Source organism: Hyla sarda, chromosome 1 (genome assembly GCF_029499605.1).
Source record: "Hyla sarda isolate aHylSar1 chromosome 1, aHylSar1.hap1, whole genome shotgun sequence".
Taxonomy (NCBI): Eukaryota; Metazoa; Chordata; class Amphibia; order Anura; family Hylidae; genus Hyla; species Hyla sarda.
Window position 1 is genome coordinate 603,430,513 of NC_079189.1, and position 19,464 is coordinate 603,449,976.

The 19,464-nt window shown below is 43.2% G+C and overlaps 1 protein-coding gene across 1 annotated transcript in view; it reads left to right on the top strand.

The window, feature by feature from the left end:
• LOC130295795 (oocyte zinc finger protein XlCOF7.1-like) overlaps positions 1-6,522 on the top strand; it is a 121,203-nt gene extending 114,681 nt beyond the window's left edge. Inside the window, exons 12-14 of the mRNA XM_056546962.1 lie at positions 125-199; positions 1,851-2,082; positions 4,887-6,522. Of these exons, the coding sequence (XP_056402937.1) occupies positions 125-199; positions 1,851-2,082; positions 4,887-6,322 (1,743 nt within the window). The 3' untranslated portion in view covers positions 6,323-6,522. The remainder of the gene's footprint in view (positions 1-124; positions 200-1,850; positions 2,083-4,886) is intronic.
• The last annotated feature ends 12,942 nt before the right edge of the window (positions 6,523-19,464 follow it).

The following is a 19,464-nucleotide window of genomic DNA, read 5'->3' on the forward strand; positions in this document are numbered from 1 at the left end:
AGAGGGGTCTCCTTTATCTCCCATCATAGCCATGACAAATATACAGTGATCAGCCATAACATTAAAACCACCTGCCTAATATTTGTGTAGGACCTTTCTCATCACTTCTTTTTCATTTTTTTAGGATCAGACTAGACTGGCAGTGGAGAGGAATAAAACGTTTCAGCATGAAATGGATTCAACTCTAAATTCGCAAAATGTACGTATTTCTGTAAATCTGAATATTTTGAGGTTCCTTTTTGGGGTAAAACACTCAAAATGGCAGTCTCAGTTGACAAATAATGATGATGAGGGTGTGGTCCGACGGGCTTTCACATAATACCTTCAGCCCTTTCTGTATGACAGCCATTTATAAGGAACTGTTGTGGTGGGATGGTGGTGACTGTGGGGTGAGAACTAGGAATATCGTGCGATTCAATAATGGTGGTATAGAAATAAAGTCCTGTAGTTACAATAACATCAGTAGTATATGTCTAGTGACTGAATATAGAAGCCAAACTGGCTTAGTTGTCCATAGCACAGCCCAAAGCAGCCAATCACAGCACAGCTTTCATTTTTAATAACCAGTTTTTTGCGCGATGAAGTTTTCAAGAACAGGATCTGTTCTCGGTCTCCTGAATACATTTGGTAAAAGTGCTCCGCATGGAAACTGCATTCTGTATTGGTTGTTTATGTCATGAGAAAAGTCTGGGCCACCCAAAGACTTCAGAAGAGACATTGACCAGGATTGGAGACATGAACCAGCTTAGTCCTAAAAAGCCCACCAGGCTGACTAGTATGGAACTACAGGGACCACAAACCACAGTATTTTACGAAAGTGTCTGCGTTGTAAACCGTACAGATTACGTCTCATTCAGTAGCTTAAACCAGAAGACAAACCGAAGCACTTTGCATTGACTTCCAGGACAAATGGAAAGAGGACAAATGAAAGGTCAGTGGCCACAACATTAACATTTTGGGCTTAGAAAAACCATGTGACCTTGTCGAGCACACGAGGGACTCGTCCAAAGTAAATGTGTTCTGTGCAATGAGCAGGCGTGAAGTCTATGGTCCCTATTTTGTCAGGACTACTGTGGCTTACGAGGGGGCGCTGATAAGTATTTAAGGGGTACTTAAATCATCTAGTGCCAGAATATTAAACAGATTTCTAAATGACTTCTATAAAAAAATCTTTACCCTTCCAGTACTTTTTAGCAGCTGTATGCTACAGATGAAATTCTTTTCTTTTTAAATTTCTTTTCTGTCTGTCCACAGTGCTCTCTTCTGACACCTGATGCCCGTATAAGGAACTGTCCAGTGCAGGAGAAAATCCCTCTAGCAAACCTATCCTTCTCTGAACAGTTCCTGACAGAGACAGAGGTGTCAGCAGAGAGCACCGTGGACAAGACAAAAAAGAAATTCAAAAAGAAAAGAATTTCCTCTGTAGCATACAGCTGCCAAAATGTACTGGAAGGGTAAAGAGGCGGCGTGGCGGGACATCACGTCTCCAGTCCCGGAAACAAAGAGGTTTCCGAGGCTGGAGACGCAGCCCTGCATAGAATCCCGGGGGCTGCACGGAGATCATAGGGGGTCCCAGCGGCAGGCTCCTCGGTGATTAGACATCTTATCCCCTATCCTTTGAATAGGGTATAAGATGTATTTGGCTGGAGTACCCCTTTAAATTTTCCTTCATTTTTCATGTATTATTATGTCCACTTTAAAGGAGAGCTGCAGCTATGTGGCTCAGATAACTCTTCCTGTCATGTAATTTTGATGTCCTCATGATTATTTATGATCCTTTTTGGCTCTTCTAAAATATCCCACGTGACTTCTCTTACTGTCTCATGAGTTTTACAATATTTCTTTCACAGCTTATAAATCAGGATGAAGAGCTAAACTATAGTAATGATATAAACATAGTTGTAAAAGAAGAGACAGATGTGAGCGATGATGAGCAGTATGAAGAGATTCCTACAGGGAAAGATCTGAACTATATGAGTGCTATAGACATAAGGGTAAAAGAAGAAGACGACGTAGAAGAAGAGACATACGTGAGCGATGATGAGCAGTGTATGGAAATCATTCCTACAGGTAACCGCACAGGTGAGTAGTAACTACTTTGTGCAATCACTGGCCATAGTGTTTGTGACAAGGGGTAATTCAACATAAGGTGACTTTACGAATTAACTGTCTGACAGTAATGGACATGCTTACCAAAGACCCATGCTTGTGTTGGTGGCAAATGGCCGTGTCCTGTGTCCCACATGATACTGCTGGCTTGTTTGTGTAAACTGGCTATTTCCTTTTTCTGTGCCATCCCACCAACTACAATCTCCAAGAATCCTTGTTTCTAGGTTGGAAGTGACTTATCTCCCTCCCATTCATCAACCTTCCCACCCATTGCTGCTTTAAATTACAATTCCCTGCAGCCCTGTGGAGAATGATCTCCTCCCTCCCAGCTGTCACTTCACCAGTTTAAAGCACAGTCATGCTCCTTTTCAACACCTGACTAGTGATGCAATGTCTCTGGCTGCACTGCTACATGGGAAAGGCCCGAGACAGCACTCCTTTTGTATGCTGTTAAAAATGAACATTGGGGGCAAAGATCACATTGCGAGACCAGCCATCACACACAGGTACAGACACTATATTATCAACTACACTAATTTCACAGTCCCTGTAGCACAGTCAAATAAAAGAAAATCCCAGAAAACCCCTTTAAAGGGGTACTCCGCCCCTAGACATCTTATCCCCTATCCAAGAATGTCTGATCACGGGGGTCCCGCCACTGGGACCCCCGCAATCTCTGTACAGTACCTGACGTTTGTTTACCTTGTGTCTTGTTGCCGTGCTCATTCCTGCCATGGTGTATGACATGTAACATGTCACTGTTTTCCACAACCTCACCTTTGTAGCAGAGTTTGGCTGTTTCTCGCCCACTTTTAAGCCTCCTACACAGCTGTTTCTGTATTAGATAATAACCCTACATATGAAATAAAGGTATTTTAGCTTTATACATCTTATCCCCTATCCAAACGATAGGGGATAAGATGTATGATCGCAGGGGTCCCACCACTCGGGACCCCCCGCGATCTCGGTGCAGCCATCATGCCCCTCCCATACACATGAATGGAGGGGAAGTGGTGTGACATCACTAGAGGCCATGGTCATGATTTCACATCCCTTTCTTGGATGCAGCGCCCGGCACAGAATGCCGGGGGCTGCACCGAGATGCCGGGGTCCCCAGCGGCGGGACCCCGGCGATCATACATCTTATGCCCACATCCAAGTGACAACACAGCAGTATATACAAACACAATATATCGTAGAAGGAATTGGTGGAGCACTAATCGGGTTTCTGTATAAAAATCTTATTCAGTATATATACTATTCATTATATATACTATATATATACTTATATATACTATACTATAAAATGTATATCATGCGGATAGGCGCTAACCGTTACTAACCACACAGGTGCTTCTTCTCTCGAGAGTTGATGTTGCTTTGAAGACATAGAGCAGTCACACCAAATATTGTTTTAATTCGAATTTGTCTTCTGTTTATTTCTTTGCATTTTATAAACTGATAAAAATAAACGTAATTTTACATTAAATTTATACATGTTCAATACTAGAGTTGAGCGAACTTACAGTAAATTGGCTCGTAGGGAACCTCGCAGCTCGGCTGTTGATTACTTTAGTCTGCGTTAATCAGTTCAGCTTTCCAAGGGCTCTGGTTGCCTGGAAAAGTCCGGGATGACAGTCTTAGGTCTCCTAGGTCTGTATCCACCTTTTCCAGGATACTGGAGCCCTTGGAAAGCTGAACTAATTTATGCAGACTAAAGTAATCAACAGCCGAGCTGCGAGGTTCCCTACGAGCCAATTTACTGTACGTTCGCTCAACTCTATTCAACACCTGCCTAAAACCATTGCACAATAATTGAGAACATTTGATAGACCATTAGAGACATAATTGGATCTGTTGTGTAATGTTTGGAATATTCTGGACTTTGTAGTGACCCTAGTGTTGTTGAGAATGAAAAAACTTAAAGGGGTACACCAGTGGAAAACTTTTTTTTTTTTTTTATAAATGAACTGGTGCCAGAAAGTTAAACAGATTTGTAAATTACTTCTATTAAAAAAATCTTTATCCTTCCAGTACTTATTAGCAGCTGTATGCTACAGAGGAAATTCTTTACTTTTTGAATTTTATTTTTTTGTCTTGTCCACAGTGTCCTCTCTGCTGACACCTCTGTCCGTGTCTGGAACTGTCCAGAGTAGAATAGGTTTTCTATGAGGATTTTCTCCTGCTCTGGACAGTTCCTGATATGGGCATCAGGTGTCAGCAGAGAGCACTGGGGACAACACAAAAAAGAAATTCAAAAACCAAAGAATTTCCTCTGTAGCACACAGCTACTAAAAAGTACTGGAAGGGTAAAGATTTTTTTAATAGAAGTCATTTACAAATCTGTTTAAAGGGGTTATCCAGGAAAAAACTTTTTTTTTATATATCAACTGGCTCCAGAAAGTTAAACAGATTTGTAAAATTACTTCTATAAAAAAATCTTAATCCTTTCAGTACTTATGAGCTTCTGAAGTTAAGGTTGTTCTTTTCTGTCTAAGTGCTCTCTAATGACACGTGTCTCGGGAACCGCCCAGTTTAGAAGCAAATCCCCATAGCAAACCTCTTCTAAACTGGGCGGTTCCCGAGACACGTGTCATCAGAGAGCACTTAGACAGAAAAGAACAACCTTAACTTCAGAAGCTCATAAGTACTGAAAGGATTAAGATTTTTTAATAGAAGTAATTTAAAAATCTGTTTAACTTTCTGGCGCCAGTTGATAAAAAAAAAAAATAATGTTTTCCAGCTTATTACTAAAAAATCTGTTTTATCCTTGGCAGATGATTGTATGTGGAGAGGATATTTAGAGGAGAATCTTCTATCTTCATATTATAAAGCAGATGATGATATCACACAAGATACATATGAAGAACATTCCATTATCCCAGATACACCCTCAGCCCTTCACAGCCAAGATCTGTCTTCTCATCCTGTTATACCCGTCCTGTCTTCTAATCCATCACACGTTTTTAGGCAAAGTAAAAGTCACAGAAAGGGTGTTGGAAATAAAAGAGCTTACAATAAAGAGAAGCCGTTTTCATGTTTAGAATGTGGGAAACAGTATACTTGGAAATCGGATCTCCTTATACATCTGAGAGTTCACACAGGGGAAAAACCATTTCCATGCCCAGAATGTGGGAAATGTTTCTCAAGGAAATTGAGTCTTGTTGAACATCAGCGAATTCACACTGGGGAGAAGCCATTTTCATGTTCGGAGTGTGGAAAATATTTTAGTCTGAAAACAAGTCTTCTCATACATCAAAGAACTCACACAGGGGAGATGCCATTTTCATGCCCAGAATGTGGGAAACGTTTTACTCAGAAAATACATATGGTTGATCATCAGAGAAGTCACACAGGGGAGAAACCATTTTCATGCCCAGAATGTGGGAAGTGTTTCTCAAGGAAAGCACGTCTTGTTGAACATCAAAAAACTCACACAGGAGAGAAGCCTTTTTCATGTTCAGAATGTGAGAAATATTTTGTTTTGAAAAAACAGCTTATTAAACATCAGAGAATTCACACTGAGGAGAAACCATTTACATGTCGAGAACGTGGGAAATCTTTTACTCAGAAATCAAATCTTGTTGACCATCAAGGAACTCACACAGGAGAGAAGCCATTTTCATGTCCAGAATGTGGGAAATGTTATACTCAGAAATCATCTCTTGTTGAGCATCAGAAATCTCACACAGGAGAGAAGCCATTTTCGTGCCCAGAGTGTGGGAAATGTTTCTCTGTGAAATCAGATCTTGTTATACATCTGAGAAATCACACAGGGGAGAAACCATTTCCATGCCAAGAATGTGAGAAATGTTTTACTTCGAAATCACGACTTCGTCAACATCAAAAAACTCACACAGGCAGGAGACCCTTTTCATGCATGGAATGTGGTAAGTGTTTTACTCGTAAATCAATACTTTGTGAACACCAAAAAATTCACACAGGAGAGAAGCCATTTTTATGCCAAGAATGCGGAAAATGTTTTACCCGTAAATCAATACTTGTTGAACATCAGAGAACTCACACAGGGGAAAAGCCATATCCATGTTCAGAATGTGGGAAATGTTATAGCATTAAAAAAAACCTTGTGGAACATCAAAGAACTCACACAGGGGAGAAGCCATTTTCATGCCAAGAATGTGGGAAGTATTTCTCATGGAAAGGACATCTTATTAAACATCAGAAAATTCACACAGGGGAGAAGACATTTTAAGAAACCATATGCGGAGAGTAGGTCACCCCAACTGAACATCAGAATATCTGATTAGAAAATGGAAAAGGTTTTTTTTTTAACCTGTTTTATTAAGAAATAGTACAAGAAACAAAATATGATTACTGTCTTAAGGTAGATGTCATATAAGAGGGAAAACAATTTAGGATTGTAAAATGCATGTCGTTACTAATAAATGTCTCACCATAGATCTCGCCCTTTGTGTAATTTTTTAATTATTATTATAAAAAAAAAAAATTTTTTATTATTTTTCATAGGGGTTAAAGGGGTACTCCGGTGGAATTTTTTTTTAAAAAAATGAACTGGTGCCAGAAAGTTTAACAGATTTGTAAATTACTTCTATTAAAAAAAATCTTTATCCTTCCAGTACTTGTTAGCAGCTGTATGCTACAGAGGAAATTCTTTTTTTTTTCGAATTTCTTTTTTGTCTTGTCCACAGTGCTCTCTGCTGACACCTCTGTCGGTGTCAGGAACTGTCCAGAGCAGCATAGGTTTGCTATGAGGATTTTCTCCTGCTCTGGACAGTTCCTGATACGGACAGAGGTGTCAGCAGAGAGCACTGTGGACAAGACAAAAAAAAATTTTTTTAAAGAAAATAATTTCCTCTGTAGTATTCAGCAGCTAATAAGTACTGGAAGGATAAATATTTTTTAATAGAAATAATTTACAAATCTCTTTAACTTTCTGGCACCAGTTGATTTAAAAAAAATACATGTTTTCCACCGGAGTACCCCTTTAAAGGACATCTGCAGCGTGATTAACACTTATCCCCTATCCACTGCATCACGTTGCGGCCGGCACGCCTCCTCCATACATCTCTGTGGGAGAGGCGGGGAGGCAGCGTTCGTACCTCCCCGTCTCCCCCATAGAACTGTATGGAGACGGGGAGGAGACGGGGCGTCACCATTGACCTCTAGGTCGACGCTACGCGCCTTAGCGCTCACCATGAGCGCTAATGGCGGCGCCCCGTTAGGGAGATCGAGGGGGGTCCCAGCAGTCGGACCCCCCCCCCCCCCCGCAATCAAACACTTATCCCCTATCCTGTGGATAGGGGATAAGTGTCATACCACTGCAGTTGTCCTTTAACCCCTTAAAGGAGTAGTCCAGTGGTGACTCAGTGGTAGGGGATAAGTTGCAGATCGCGGGGGGTCCGACCGCTGGGGCCCCCTGCGATCTCCTGTATGGAGCCCCGAGAGCCCATACAGTTTGACTTCATGGTAAAAAAAAACAAAAAACATAAAGGTGAAACTTCTGTCAATTTAGCAAAATGTTTTTTTGTTTTTGTTTTTACTGCATATTTAATGGAAAATGAAGGATGCCATAACAAAGTACAATTGGTCCACCAAAAAAAGCCTTCATATTGGTCTGTAGATGACAAAAGGTAAGGAGGAAAAAAATGAAAATGCCAAGGGGTTAAAGAGTACCTGTCACCAAATAAAAATTTTAATATAGTGTTCCTTGTGTAATTAGCGGACATTTTCCCATTCACTTGCTTTTAAAATTATCAACATTAATATGTTTAAAATGTAATAGAAAAAACAGGCACTAGGTGGCGCTGTTCTGTTCCCTGCCACAGTTAAAGGGGTAGTCCAGTGGTGAAAAACTTATCCCCTATCCTAAGGATATGGGATAAGTTTGAGATCGCGGGGGGTCCGACCGCTGGGGCCCCCTGCGATCTCTCTGTACGGGGGCCAGGCTCTCCGGCCAGATAGCGGGTGTCGACCTCCGCACGAAGCGGCGGCCGACACGCCCCCTCAATACATCTCTATGGCAGAGCCGGAGATTGCCGAAGGCAGCGCTTCGGCTCTGCAATAGAGTTGTATTGAGGGGGCGTGTCGGCCGCCGCTTCGTGCAGAGGTCGACACGCCCCCTTCTCACGGGCTGTCGGGCCCCGTACAGGAGATCCAACGGTCGGACCCCCCGCGATCTCAAACTTATCCCCTATCCTTAGGATAGGGGATAAGTTGTTCACCACTGGGTTCACCACTGGACTACTCCTTTAATACAGTGAGTTTGGTCTCCTCCCGGCCTGGCAGGAGTCCAAACTCAGGAAGTGTTTCTCTGCGCTGAACTTGACAGCTACACAGAGCCTCACTGAAAGCTGCACAGAGCATGAGGTCTTCTATTCATCACAGCACTGGAACAATGTGAGGTCGGAAGTGGTCCCCTAGCAGGCTGCAGTGATGTCATGCCTGCTGGGAAATGCCCACTTTCTCCTGCTGGGAGATTGCACTATATGAGTAAGAATAAAGGCATGATACACAGCTTTTTAACCCCTTGCCACAAATGGACGTTCATTAATGTCCATTTGTGGCTCCCGCGGTATGCCACACGCTCAGCAGGTGAGGGGGCATCATACCCAGTGGGTCCCGGTTGCTATAGGCAACCAGGACCCACGGCTAATGCCAGACATCGGCTTATGTCCGGCATTATCCCTTTAGACGCCGTGATCAAACTTTATTGCCGCGTCTAAAACGAAAGTAAACATTGCCGGTTAGCTCAGTGGTGCTGTTTGGGACCGTCGTGGTGAAATTGAAGCATCCCGAACAGCTTGCAGGACGCGAGGAGGATGCCTACCTGCCTTCTCATTGTCCGATCGCCAAATGACTGCTCCGTGCCTGAGATCCAGGCAGGAGCAGTCGAGTGGCGATAACACTGATCAATGCTATGCTCTGCATGGCAGTGATCAGAGTAGGAAATCAGTGTTTGCAATGTTATAGTCCCCTATGGGGGCTATAACGTTGCAAAAAATAAATGTGATTTAACTACTAAAAGTTTCAATCACCCCGCCGCATGCCTAAATGTCCACACTATAAAAATATACCGGTAATTAAACCGCACGTTCAATGGCGTACACGTCCTACCTTTGTATTGGAAAAATTTTAATAAAAACCTACTGTTGAAAAAAATGTATAAAAAGTGATCAAAAAGTCCGATCAAAACAAAAAATGGTACCGATAAAAACTTCAGATCACGGCGGAAAAAATGACCCTCATACCGCCCCGGAAAAATAAAAAGTTATAGGGGTCAGAAGATGACATTTTTCAAAGTATTAATTTTGGTGCATGTAGTTATAATTTTTTTTTTTGTGGTAAAATAAAATCAAACCTATATAAATTGGGTATCTTGGCCACTGTACGGACCTACAGAATAAACATCAGGTGCAATTTTTACCGAAAACTGCAATGCGTAGAAACAAAAGCCACTAAAAACTACAAAATGGCTTATTTTTTTTTTTTTCAATTTGCCCCCTCCCCCCAAAAAAAAAAAAAATTCTGGTTTCGCCATAGATTTTGTGGTGAAATTATTAATGGTATTACAAAGTCAAATTCTTGGCGCAAAGAGCAAGCCCTCTTGTGGATTTTTAGGTAGAAAATTGAAAGTGTTATGATTTTTAGAAGGTGAGGAAAAAACAAAAGTGCAAAAAAATCGCCAAAGAGGGAAGGGGTTAAAGCTCTGAAAGGTTGGAGGGGTTTTAGGAGTAGTTAGGGAACATAGCCTGAGTTAGTTTAGAAAAGTTTACTTGGTGACACGTAGTTTTTAACCTGTTAAGGATGCAGGGCGTACCTGTACGCCCCAAACCCGGTCCTGGTGTTTAAAACGGGGTCACACCGTAACCCCGCATCACACCGGGTCGGTCCCGGCTGCTATTCATAGCCGGGACCCTGGGCTAACAGCGCGCAGCACCGAATGTTGTGCCGCGCGCTATTAACCCTTCAGACGCGGCGATCAAAGTTGACCGCCGCGTCTGAAAGTGAAAGTAAACGCTTCCCGGCAGCTCAGTCGGGCTGATCGGGACATTGCGATAAAATCGCAATGTTCCGATCAGGTAGGACACGAGCGGAGACCCCCTTACCTTGCTCCGTCACGTCCGATCGGCGTTTGATTGCTCCAAGCCTTGAGCAATCGAGCCCCTATCTCGCTGATCCATGCAAAGCTATGGCTTAGCAGGGATCAGCATAGGAGATCAGTGTGTGCAGTGTTATAGGTCCCTATGGGAGCTATAACACTGCAAAAAAAAAGTGAAAAAAAAAAAAGTTAAAGGTCATTTAACCCCTCCCCTAATAAAAGTTTGAATCACCCCCCTTTTCCCATAAAAAAAACTGTAAATAAAAATAAACATATGTGGTATCATCGCGTGCAGAAATTTCGAAACTATAAAAATATATCGTTAATTTAAATTGCACGGTCAATGGCGTACGCGCAAAAAAAATTCAAAAGTCCAAAATAGCGTATTTTTTGTCACTTTTTATATCATGAAAAAATTGAATAAAAAGCGATCAAAAAGTCCTATCAATACAAAAATGGTACCGATAAAAACTTCAGAACACGGCGCAAAAAAATGAGTCCTCATACCGGCCCGTACACGGAAAAATTAAAAAGTTATAGGGGTCAGAAGATGACAAGTTTAAACTTATACATTTTCCTGCATGTAGTTATGATTTTTTCCAGAAGTACGACAAAATCAAACCTATATAAGTAGGAGATCATTTTAACCGTATGGACCTACAGAATAAAGATAAGGTGTTATTTTTCCCGAAAAATGTACTGCGTAGAAACGGAGGCCCCCAAAAGCAAAATGATATTTTTTCTTCAATTTTGTCGCACAATGAATTTTTTTTCCGTTTTACCGTAGATTTTTGGGTAAAATGACTAATGTCACTGCAAAGTAGAATTGGTGGCGCAAAAAATAAGCCATCATATGGAATTTTAGGTGCAAAATTGAAAGAGTTATGATTTTTAGAAGGTGATGAGGAAAAATGAAAATGCAAAAACGGTAAAACCCTGCGTCCTTAACCCCTTAAGGATCCAGCAATTTTACACCTTAGGACCCGTCCATTTTTTGCACATCTGACCACTGTCCCTTTAAACATTAATAACTCTGGAATGCTTTTACTTATCATTCTGATTCCAAGATTGTTTTTTCGTGACATATTCTACTTTAACATTGTGGTAAAATTTTGTCGATACTTGCATCCTTTCTTGGTGAAAATCACCAAATTTCATGAAAAATTTGAAAATTTTGCATTTTTCTAACTTTGAAGCTCTCTGCTTGTAAGGAAAATGGATATTCCAAATAAAAAAAAAATTTGATTCACATATACAATATGTCTACTTTATGTTTGCATCATAAAATTGACGTGTTATTACTTGTGGAAGACACCAGAGGGCTTCAAAGTTCAGCAGCAATTTTCCAATTTTTCACAAAATTTCCAAACTCACAATTTTTCAGGAACGAGTTCAGGTTTGAAGTGGATTTGAAGGGCCTTCATCTTAGAAATACCCCACAAATGACCCCATTATAAAAAACTGCACCCCCCAAAGTATTCAAAATGACATTCAGTAAGTGTTTTAACCCTTTAGGTGTTTCACAGGAATAGCAGCAAAGTGAAGGAGAAAATTCACAATCTTCATTTTTTACACCCTCATGTTCTTGTAGACCCAATTTTTGAATTTTTACAAGGGGTAAAAGGAGAAAATGTATACTTATATTTGTAGCCCAATTTCTCTCGAGTAAGCACATGCCTCAAATGTCTGTGTAAAGTGTTCGGCGGGCGCAGTAGAGGGCTCAGAAGCGAAGGAGCGACAAGGGGATTTTGGAGAGTACATTTTTCTGAAATGGTTTTTGGGGGGCATGTTGCATTTAGGAAGCCCCAAATTTCACATTTTTGCAAGGGTTAATAGCAGAAAATACCCCCCAAAATTTGTAACCCCATCTCTTCTGATTATGGAGGTACCCCATAGGTTGACCTGAAGAGCACTACGGGCGAACTACAATGCTCAGAAGAGAAGGAGTCATATTTGGCTTTTTGAGAGCAAACTTTGCTCGGGGGCATGTTGCATTTAGGAAGCCCCTATGGTGCCAGGACAGCAAAAAATACCCACATGTCATACCATTTTGGAAACTAGACCCCTTGAGGAACATAGCAAGGAATAAAGTGAGCCGTAATACCCCACAGGGGTTTCACGACTTTTGCATACGTAAAAAAAAAATTCAACTAAAATGTGTTTCCCCCCAAAATTTCACATTTTTGCAAGGGTTAATAGCAGAAAATACCCCCCAAAATTTGTAACCCCATCTCTTCTGAGTATGGAGGTACCCCATAAGTTGACCTGAAGTGCACTACGGGCGAACTACAATGCTCATAAAAGAAGGAGTCATATTTGGCTTTTTGAGAACAAACTTTGCTCGGGGGGCATGTCGCATTTAGGAAGCCCCTTTGGTGCCAGGCCAGCAAAATAACCCCCACATGGCATACCATTTTGGAAACTAGACCCCTTGAGGAACGTATCAAGGGGTACAGTGAGCATTTACCCCCCCCCCCACTGGTGTCTGTCAGATCTTTGGAACAGTGGGCTGTACGAAATTTTTTATTTGCACAGCCCACTGTTCCAAAGATCTGTCAGACACTAGTGGGGGGTAAATTCTTACTGCACCCCTCATTACATTCCGTGAGGGGTGTAGTTTCCGAAATGGGGTCACATGTGGGGTTGTTTTTTTTGCATTTGTCAAAACTGCTGTAACAATCAGCCACCCCTGTGCAAATCACCTCAAATGTACATGGTGCACTCTCCCTTCTGGGCCTTGTTGTGCGCCCCCAGAGCACTTTGCGCCCACATATGGGGTATCTCCGTAGTTGGGAGAAATTGCATTACACATTTTGGGGGCTTTTTTCCCTTTTACCTCTTGTCAAAATGAAAAGTATAGGGCAACACCAGCATGTTAGTGTAAAAAATTTATTTTTTTACACTAACATGCTGGTGTAGACCCCAACTTCACCTTTTCATAAGGGGTTAAAGGAGAAAAAGCCCCCCAAAATTTGTTAGGCAATTTCTCCCGAGTACGGCGATACCCCATATGTGTCCCTAAACTGTTGCCTTGAAATACGACAGGGCTCCAAAGTGAGAGAGCGCCATGCGCATTTGAGGCCTGAATTAGGGATTTGCATAGGGGTGGACATAGGGGTATTCTATGCCAGTGATTCCCAAACAGGGTGCCTCCAGCTGTTGCAAAACTCCCAGCATGCTTGGACAGTCAACGGCTGTCCGGCAATACTGGGAGTTGTTGTTTTGCAACAGCTGGAGGCTCCATTTTGGAAACAGTGGCGTACCAGACGTTTTTCATTTTTATTGGGGAGGGGGGCTGTGTAGGGGTATGTGTATATGTAGTGTTTTTTACTTTTAATTTTATGTTAGTGTAGTGTTTTTAGGGTACAGTCACATGGATGGGGGTTACAGCGAGTTTCCAGCTGCGAGTTTGAGCTGCCGCGCAAAATTTGCTGCATCGCAAACTTGCAGCCTGATACTCACTGTAAGCCCCCTGCCCATGTGAATGTACCCTGTACATTCACAGGGGGGGGGGGGGGGGGGCCTCCAGCTGTTGCAAAACTACAACTCCCAGCATGCACAGTCTATCAGTGCATGCTGGTAGTTATAGTTTTGCAACAGCTGGAGGCACACAGGTTGGGAAACACTGAGTTAGGAAACAATGTTTCCCAACCAGTGTGCCTCCAGTTGTTGCAAAACCACAACTCCCAAACATTCTCAGGCATGCTGGAAGTAGTAGTTCGGCAACATCTTTAGAGCCAGATGTTGCCAAACTACAACTCCCAGCATGCTTGGAGTTGTAGTTTTGCAACATCTGGAGGACTACAGTTTGAAGACCACTAATACAGTGGTTCCCAATCTGTGCCCTTCCAGATGTTGCAAAACTACAACTCCCAGTATGCCAAAACTGTCCAGGCATGCTGGGAGTTGTAGTTCTGCAACATCTGAAGGGCCAGATGTTACAGAACTACAACTCCCAGCATGCCTGGACAGTAAGGGCATGCTGAGGATGTGTAGTTTTGCAACATCTGGAAGGGCACAGTGGTCTCCAAACTGCAACTCCCAGCATGCCCGGACGCCAAGGGCTGTCTGGGCATGCTGGGAGTTGTAGTATACAGGGTCCCATTACAGCAATGCATGTTGCTTTACGGCGACGTGCATTGCTGTAAAGGGCCCGACCGCGGCTGAAGAGGAACTCGCCTGTCGCCACCGCCGCCATCTTCATCGCCGGGATCCGGGTCTTAAGGGACGAGGTAAGTACCAGGGCCGGTCCCCAGCACTCCCCCGTCCCCCGCCGCGTCCTACGGTCTTCCTCCCGTCCTCTCCGGACTTCCAGGGGCCGGGCAGGACGGGAGGAAGTAACCACCCCCCCCCCCCCCCCTTGCGATTGGTCGGTTAGTTAACCGACGGATCGCAGGGGATCGGAGGAGGTGACAGCCAGGATCATGCAAAATTACCGGGCGGTCGGGTCCCAGAGACCCGATCAGCCCGGTATTGCCGCAGATCGCAGATTTCCCTTGCGATTTGCGACGATCGCCGACATGGGGGGCCTACATGGCCCCCCTCTGCGTTTGCCCTGGATGCCTGCTGAAGCATTTCAGCAGGCATCCGCTTCCAATCCCCGCCCGGCGTGCGGCAGGGGCCGGAATTCTCCATGACGTACGCGTACGTCATGGGTCCTTAAGTACCAGGTTGTCATGACGTACGTGTACGTCAAGGGTTCTTAAGGGGTTAAAGGGTACCTTTCATCAAAAAAACTTTTTATATATTATAGATTAATGTATGCAGAATAACTTTCCAATAGCATGTTATTAAAAAATATGCTTCTTTCTATTTAATTTTCCACTTTGAAAAAATGACCACTAGGGGTCTCCCTACCAGTCCTTTTTTTTATACATTTCAGACTCATGAAGGAGTCCTAATATCTCAGACTGCAGCAGGGACACAGTCTCACTCCCTGGCAGTGAGCAGTGCTGAGTTTGTCGGTGTCCCGGCTGCAGTCTGAGATTTAGGACTCCAGCATGAGTCTGAAATGTATAAAAAAAAGGACTGGTAGGGAGACCCCTAGTGGTCGTTTTTTCAAAGTGGAAAACTAAATAGAAAGAAGCATATTTTTTAATAACATGCTATTGGAAAATTATTCTGCATACATTAATCTATAATATATCAAACGTTTTTTTGATGAAAGGTACCCTTTAAGGGGTTAAAGGAGTACTCCAGGGAGCTAAAGCCATAGCCCATCTTTTCCCTCTTACCAACCTATTTATTTGTCTAAATATCATTCATTAGCTTTATAGAGCAGTTTCCCTCTTTCTGCTGAGTTGTGACTGAGCCAAGATGGTGGACGGAGGTCCCCTCACCTGCCTCCGTCTGTTTCCCGAGTTTTAGGCAGTGATCTGCCTTCCAGCAGACCAGAGCAGAAGATCGCCGATAGTACTGATCAGAGCTATGCCCGATGTATAGCACTGAACAGTATTAACAACCAAATGATTGCTATAAATAGTCCCCTATGGCGACTAAAAAAGTTTAAAATAAATGTAAAAAAAAAGTTTTAAAAAAAGTGAAAAAGCCCCTCCCCCAATGAAATTTAAAATCACCCCTTTTCCCCATATTAATAGAAAAAAGCATATAAAACGATAAACAATAAACATATTTGGTATTGTCACGTGCGTAAATGTCCGAACTATAAAAATATAATGTTAATGATCCCCTACGGTGAACGGCGTAAATGTAAAAATAAAAAAACAGTCCAAAAGTTGTCACATCAAACAGCAAAAAAATATTAATAAAAAGCGATCAAAAAGTCACATGTATGCAAAGATAGTACTAAAACAAACTACAGATCATGGCGCAAAAAATGAGCCCTCACACATGAATACGAAAAAATAAGAAAGTTAGAGGTGGTCAAATTAGGGCAATTTTAAACAAACTGATTTTGTAAAAAAAAAAAAAGGGATTTTCTTTAAAGCAATACAATAATAGAAATGTATGTAACCATGGGTATCATTTTAATGGTGTTGACCCACAGAATAAAGAGTCCTTAACCCCTTGGGGACAGAGGGTTTTCCAGTTTTTGCATTTTCATTTTTTTCCTCCTCACCTTTTAAAAATCATAACCCTTTCAATTTTGCACCTAAAAATCCATATAATGGCTTATTTTTTGTGCCACCAATTCTACTTTGTAATGACATCAGTCATTTTACCCAAAAATCTACAGCGAAATGGAAAAAAAATAATTGTGCGGCAAAATTGAAGAAATAACACAATTTTGTAGGTCCATACGGTTAAAATGATCCCCTACTTATATAGGTTGGATATTGTCGGACTTCTGGAAAAAAATCATAACTACATGCAGGAAAATTTATGTTTAAAATTGTCATCTTCTGACCCCTATAACTTTTTTTTTTGCGTACGGGCCGGTATGAGGGCTCAGTTTTTGCGCCGTGATCTGAAGTTTATATCGGCACCATTTTTGTTTTGATCGGACTTTTTGATCGCTTTTTATTCCTTTTTGCGCATACGCCATTGACTGTGCGGTTTATTTTACGATATATTTTAACAATGTGTTTTGAAAACTTTTTTTTTTTTTTTTTTTTACACTATTAGTCCGCTTAGGGGACTTTTAAGAGGAATCATTTGATTCCTCATACGGATCAATGGGGTTACATACAATCCCATTGATCTGTGTGCTCTGCGCTTGATTGATAAAGCCTGGTCCTGCCAGGCTCTATCATTCTGAGCCCCGGAGCCGCCGCAGCAGGAGAGGTAAGCCCTCAGGCTTACGTGATTGCGCTGCGGGGGGGGGGGGACGATCCACCCCACTGGACCACCAGGAACTGGATAAAGGCACCTTTAGATGCCGCTGTCAACTTTGACAGCGTCGATCTAAAGGGTTAATAGCTGGCCACGGCGATCGCCGCATGTCAGCTGTTAACGCCGGCCCCCAGCTACAGGAATCAGCTGGGGGTCGGCCGGTATGACGCGGGCTCGAGTCGGTAGCCCGCGTCCTACCCCATTAACGGCCATTGGACGAGTATAGACGTCCATGGTCGTTATTGGGTTAATCATAGAAGGCAAACAGGCATAATCTATTTTTGAAAACCACCTCTCCAGGTCGAGATCAAGCCACAGAACTCTCCTTAAAGGGGTACTCCGCTGGAAAGTATAATTTTTTAAATCAACTGGTGCCAGAGAGTTAAACAGATTTGTAAATTACTTCTATTTAAAAATCTTAACCCTTCCAGTACTTATCAGCTGCTATATGCTCCAGAGGAAGTTGTTTGGTTCTTTCCAGTCTGACCACAGTGCTCTCTGCTGACACCTCTGTCCATGTCAGAAACTGTCCACTCAGCAGAGAGCACTGTGGTCAGACTGAAAAGAACTACACAACTTCCTCTGGAGCATGCAGCAGCTGATAAGTACTGGAAGGGTTAAGATTTTTAAATAGAAGTCATTTACATATATGTTTAACTTTCTGACATCAGTTGATTTAAAGGGGTACTCCGGCCCCAAGACAGCTTATCCCCTATCCAAAGGATAGGGTATAAGATGTCTGATCGCGGGAGTCCCGCCGCTGGGGACCCCCTGCAATCTAGCATGCAGCACCCATCTGTAAATACTGCCGGAAGCACTGGAGGTTCTCAGTCTTTTGCCTCCCGACCAGAGGGACGGAGTATCGTGATGTCACCACTCCGCCCCCCTGGTTACGTCACACCCCGCCCCCTCAATGCAAGTTCATGGGAGGGGGCTTGATGGCTGTCGCGCCTCCTCCCATAGACTTGCATTGAGGGGGCGGGTGGGATGTCACACAGGGCGGAGTTGTGACATCACGATACTCCGTCCCCCTGGTGCTGAGTGCTGCATGCTAGATTGTGGGGGTGCCCAGTGGCGGGACCCCCGCGATCAGACATCTTATCCCCTATCCTTTGGATAGGGTATAAGATGTCTTGGGGCCGGAGTACCCCTTTAAAGGGGTACTCCGGCCCTAAGACATCTTATCCCCTATCCAAAGGATAGGGGATATGATGTCTGACCGCGGGGGTCCCGCCGCTGGGCACCCCTGCAATCTTGCATTCGGCACCCACCTCTTTGAGCTGCACGCCGCACTGCCAGTTCACAAACTTCCGAGTGCCAACCACGGGGCCGGAGTATCGTGACGTCACAACTCCGCCCTCATGTGAAGTCACGCCCCGCCCCCGCTATGGAAATCTATGGGAAGGGGCGTGACGCCTCCCATAGACTATACCAAAAAAAAAGAAACACACAATACAGCGCACAACCACAATATATGTACCAAAAAGAGGGATAATTTTGTTTCACATATAAAAGATATACAAAAGCAGACAATACAATTAAAAACATCTAAAAGGCCCAAACGGCCACCTGCACAAACAAGGGGGGTCTCCCAAGACCTGTTTGTGCAGGTGGCCGTTTCGGCCTTTTAGATGTTTTAAATTGTATTGTCTGCTGTGAAATAAAGTGATCCCTCTTTTTTGGTACATATATTGTGGTTGTGCGCTGTATTGTGTGTTTCTTTTTCTTTGTATGTATAACTAATACACATGGTAGCACCCCTTGTTGTTTTATGGTAGCTGAGCCCGCTTATTGAAGTGTGCGTACCCTCCCATAGACTTGCATAGCGGGGGCGGGGCAGGACATCACGTGGGGGGGGGGGGGCGTAGTAGTGACGTCACAAATGCAAGATTGCAAGATGCAAGATGCAAGCGGCGAGACCCCCGCGGTCATAAATCTTATCCCCTATCCTTTGAATAGGGGATAAGATGTCTTACGGCCGGAGTACTCCTTTAAGAAATATATTTTTTCCCAGCGGAATACCGAAAATAGCGGAGTATAGCTGATGTTCGGCATCACAGATTAAAGGGGTACTCCGGTCGGCTCATTGAAATACATTACATACGGGCGGCATATGGCAGGGATATGGGAGCGCCCGGTTTTAGCTCCCCCCAGCCGTATGCGGTCCCGTGATGTGAACCCAGCCTTATTGTTCCTTGCCTGAGTAGGGTGGTAATGGATAGATAATATCATTTGTTGATTGTTCTCATCTTGTGTCGAGGTTAATGTTGTACTTCATTTTGCCTATACAAAGAAGCAATTTTCTATTAATAAACAGAACACTTATGTGACTATTGTGGTGCGTATGGTCTATAATTGTTCTCCAGGCCTTTATTAACTTGTCGATTCGACTCATAGCATGGATGACTAGGGGACAATTTCCCTGACACAGGTCATCGTCGCAGTCCACCGAATCAGACGTAGTCCTCCGCATTCACGTATCT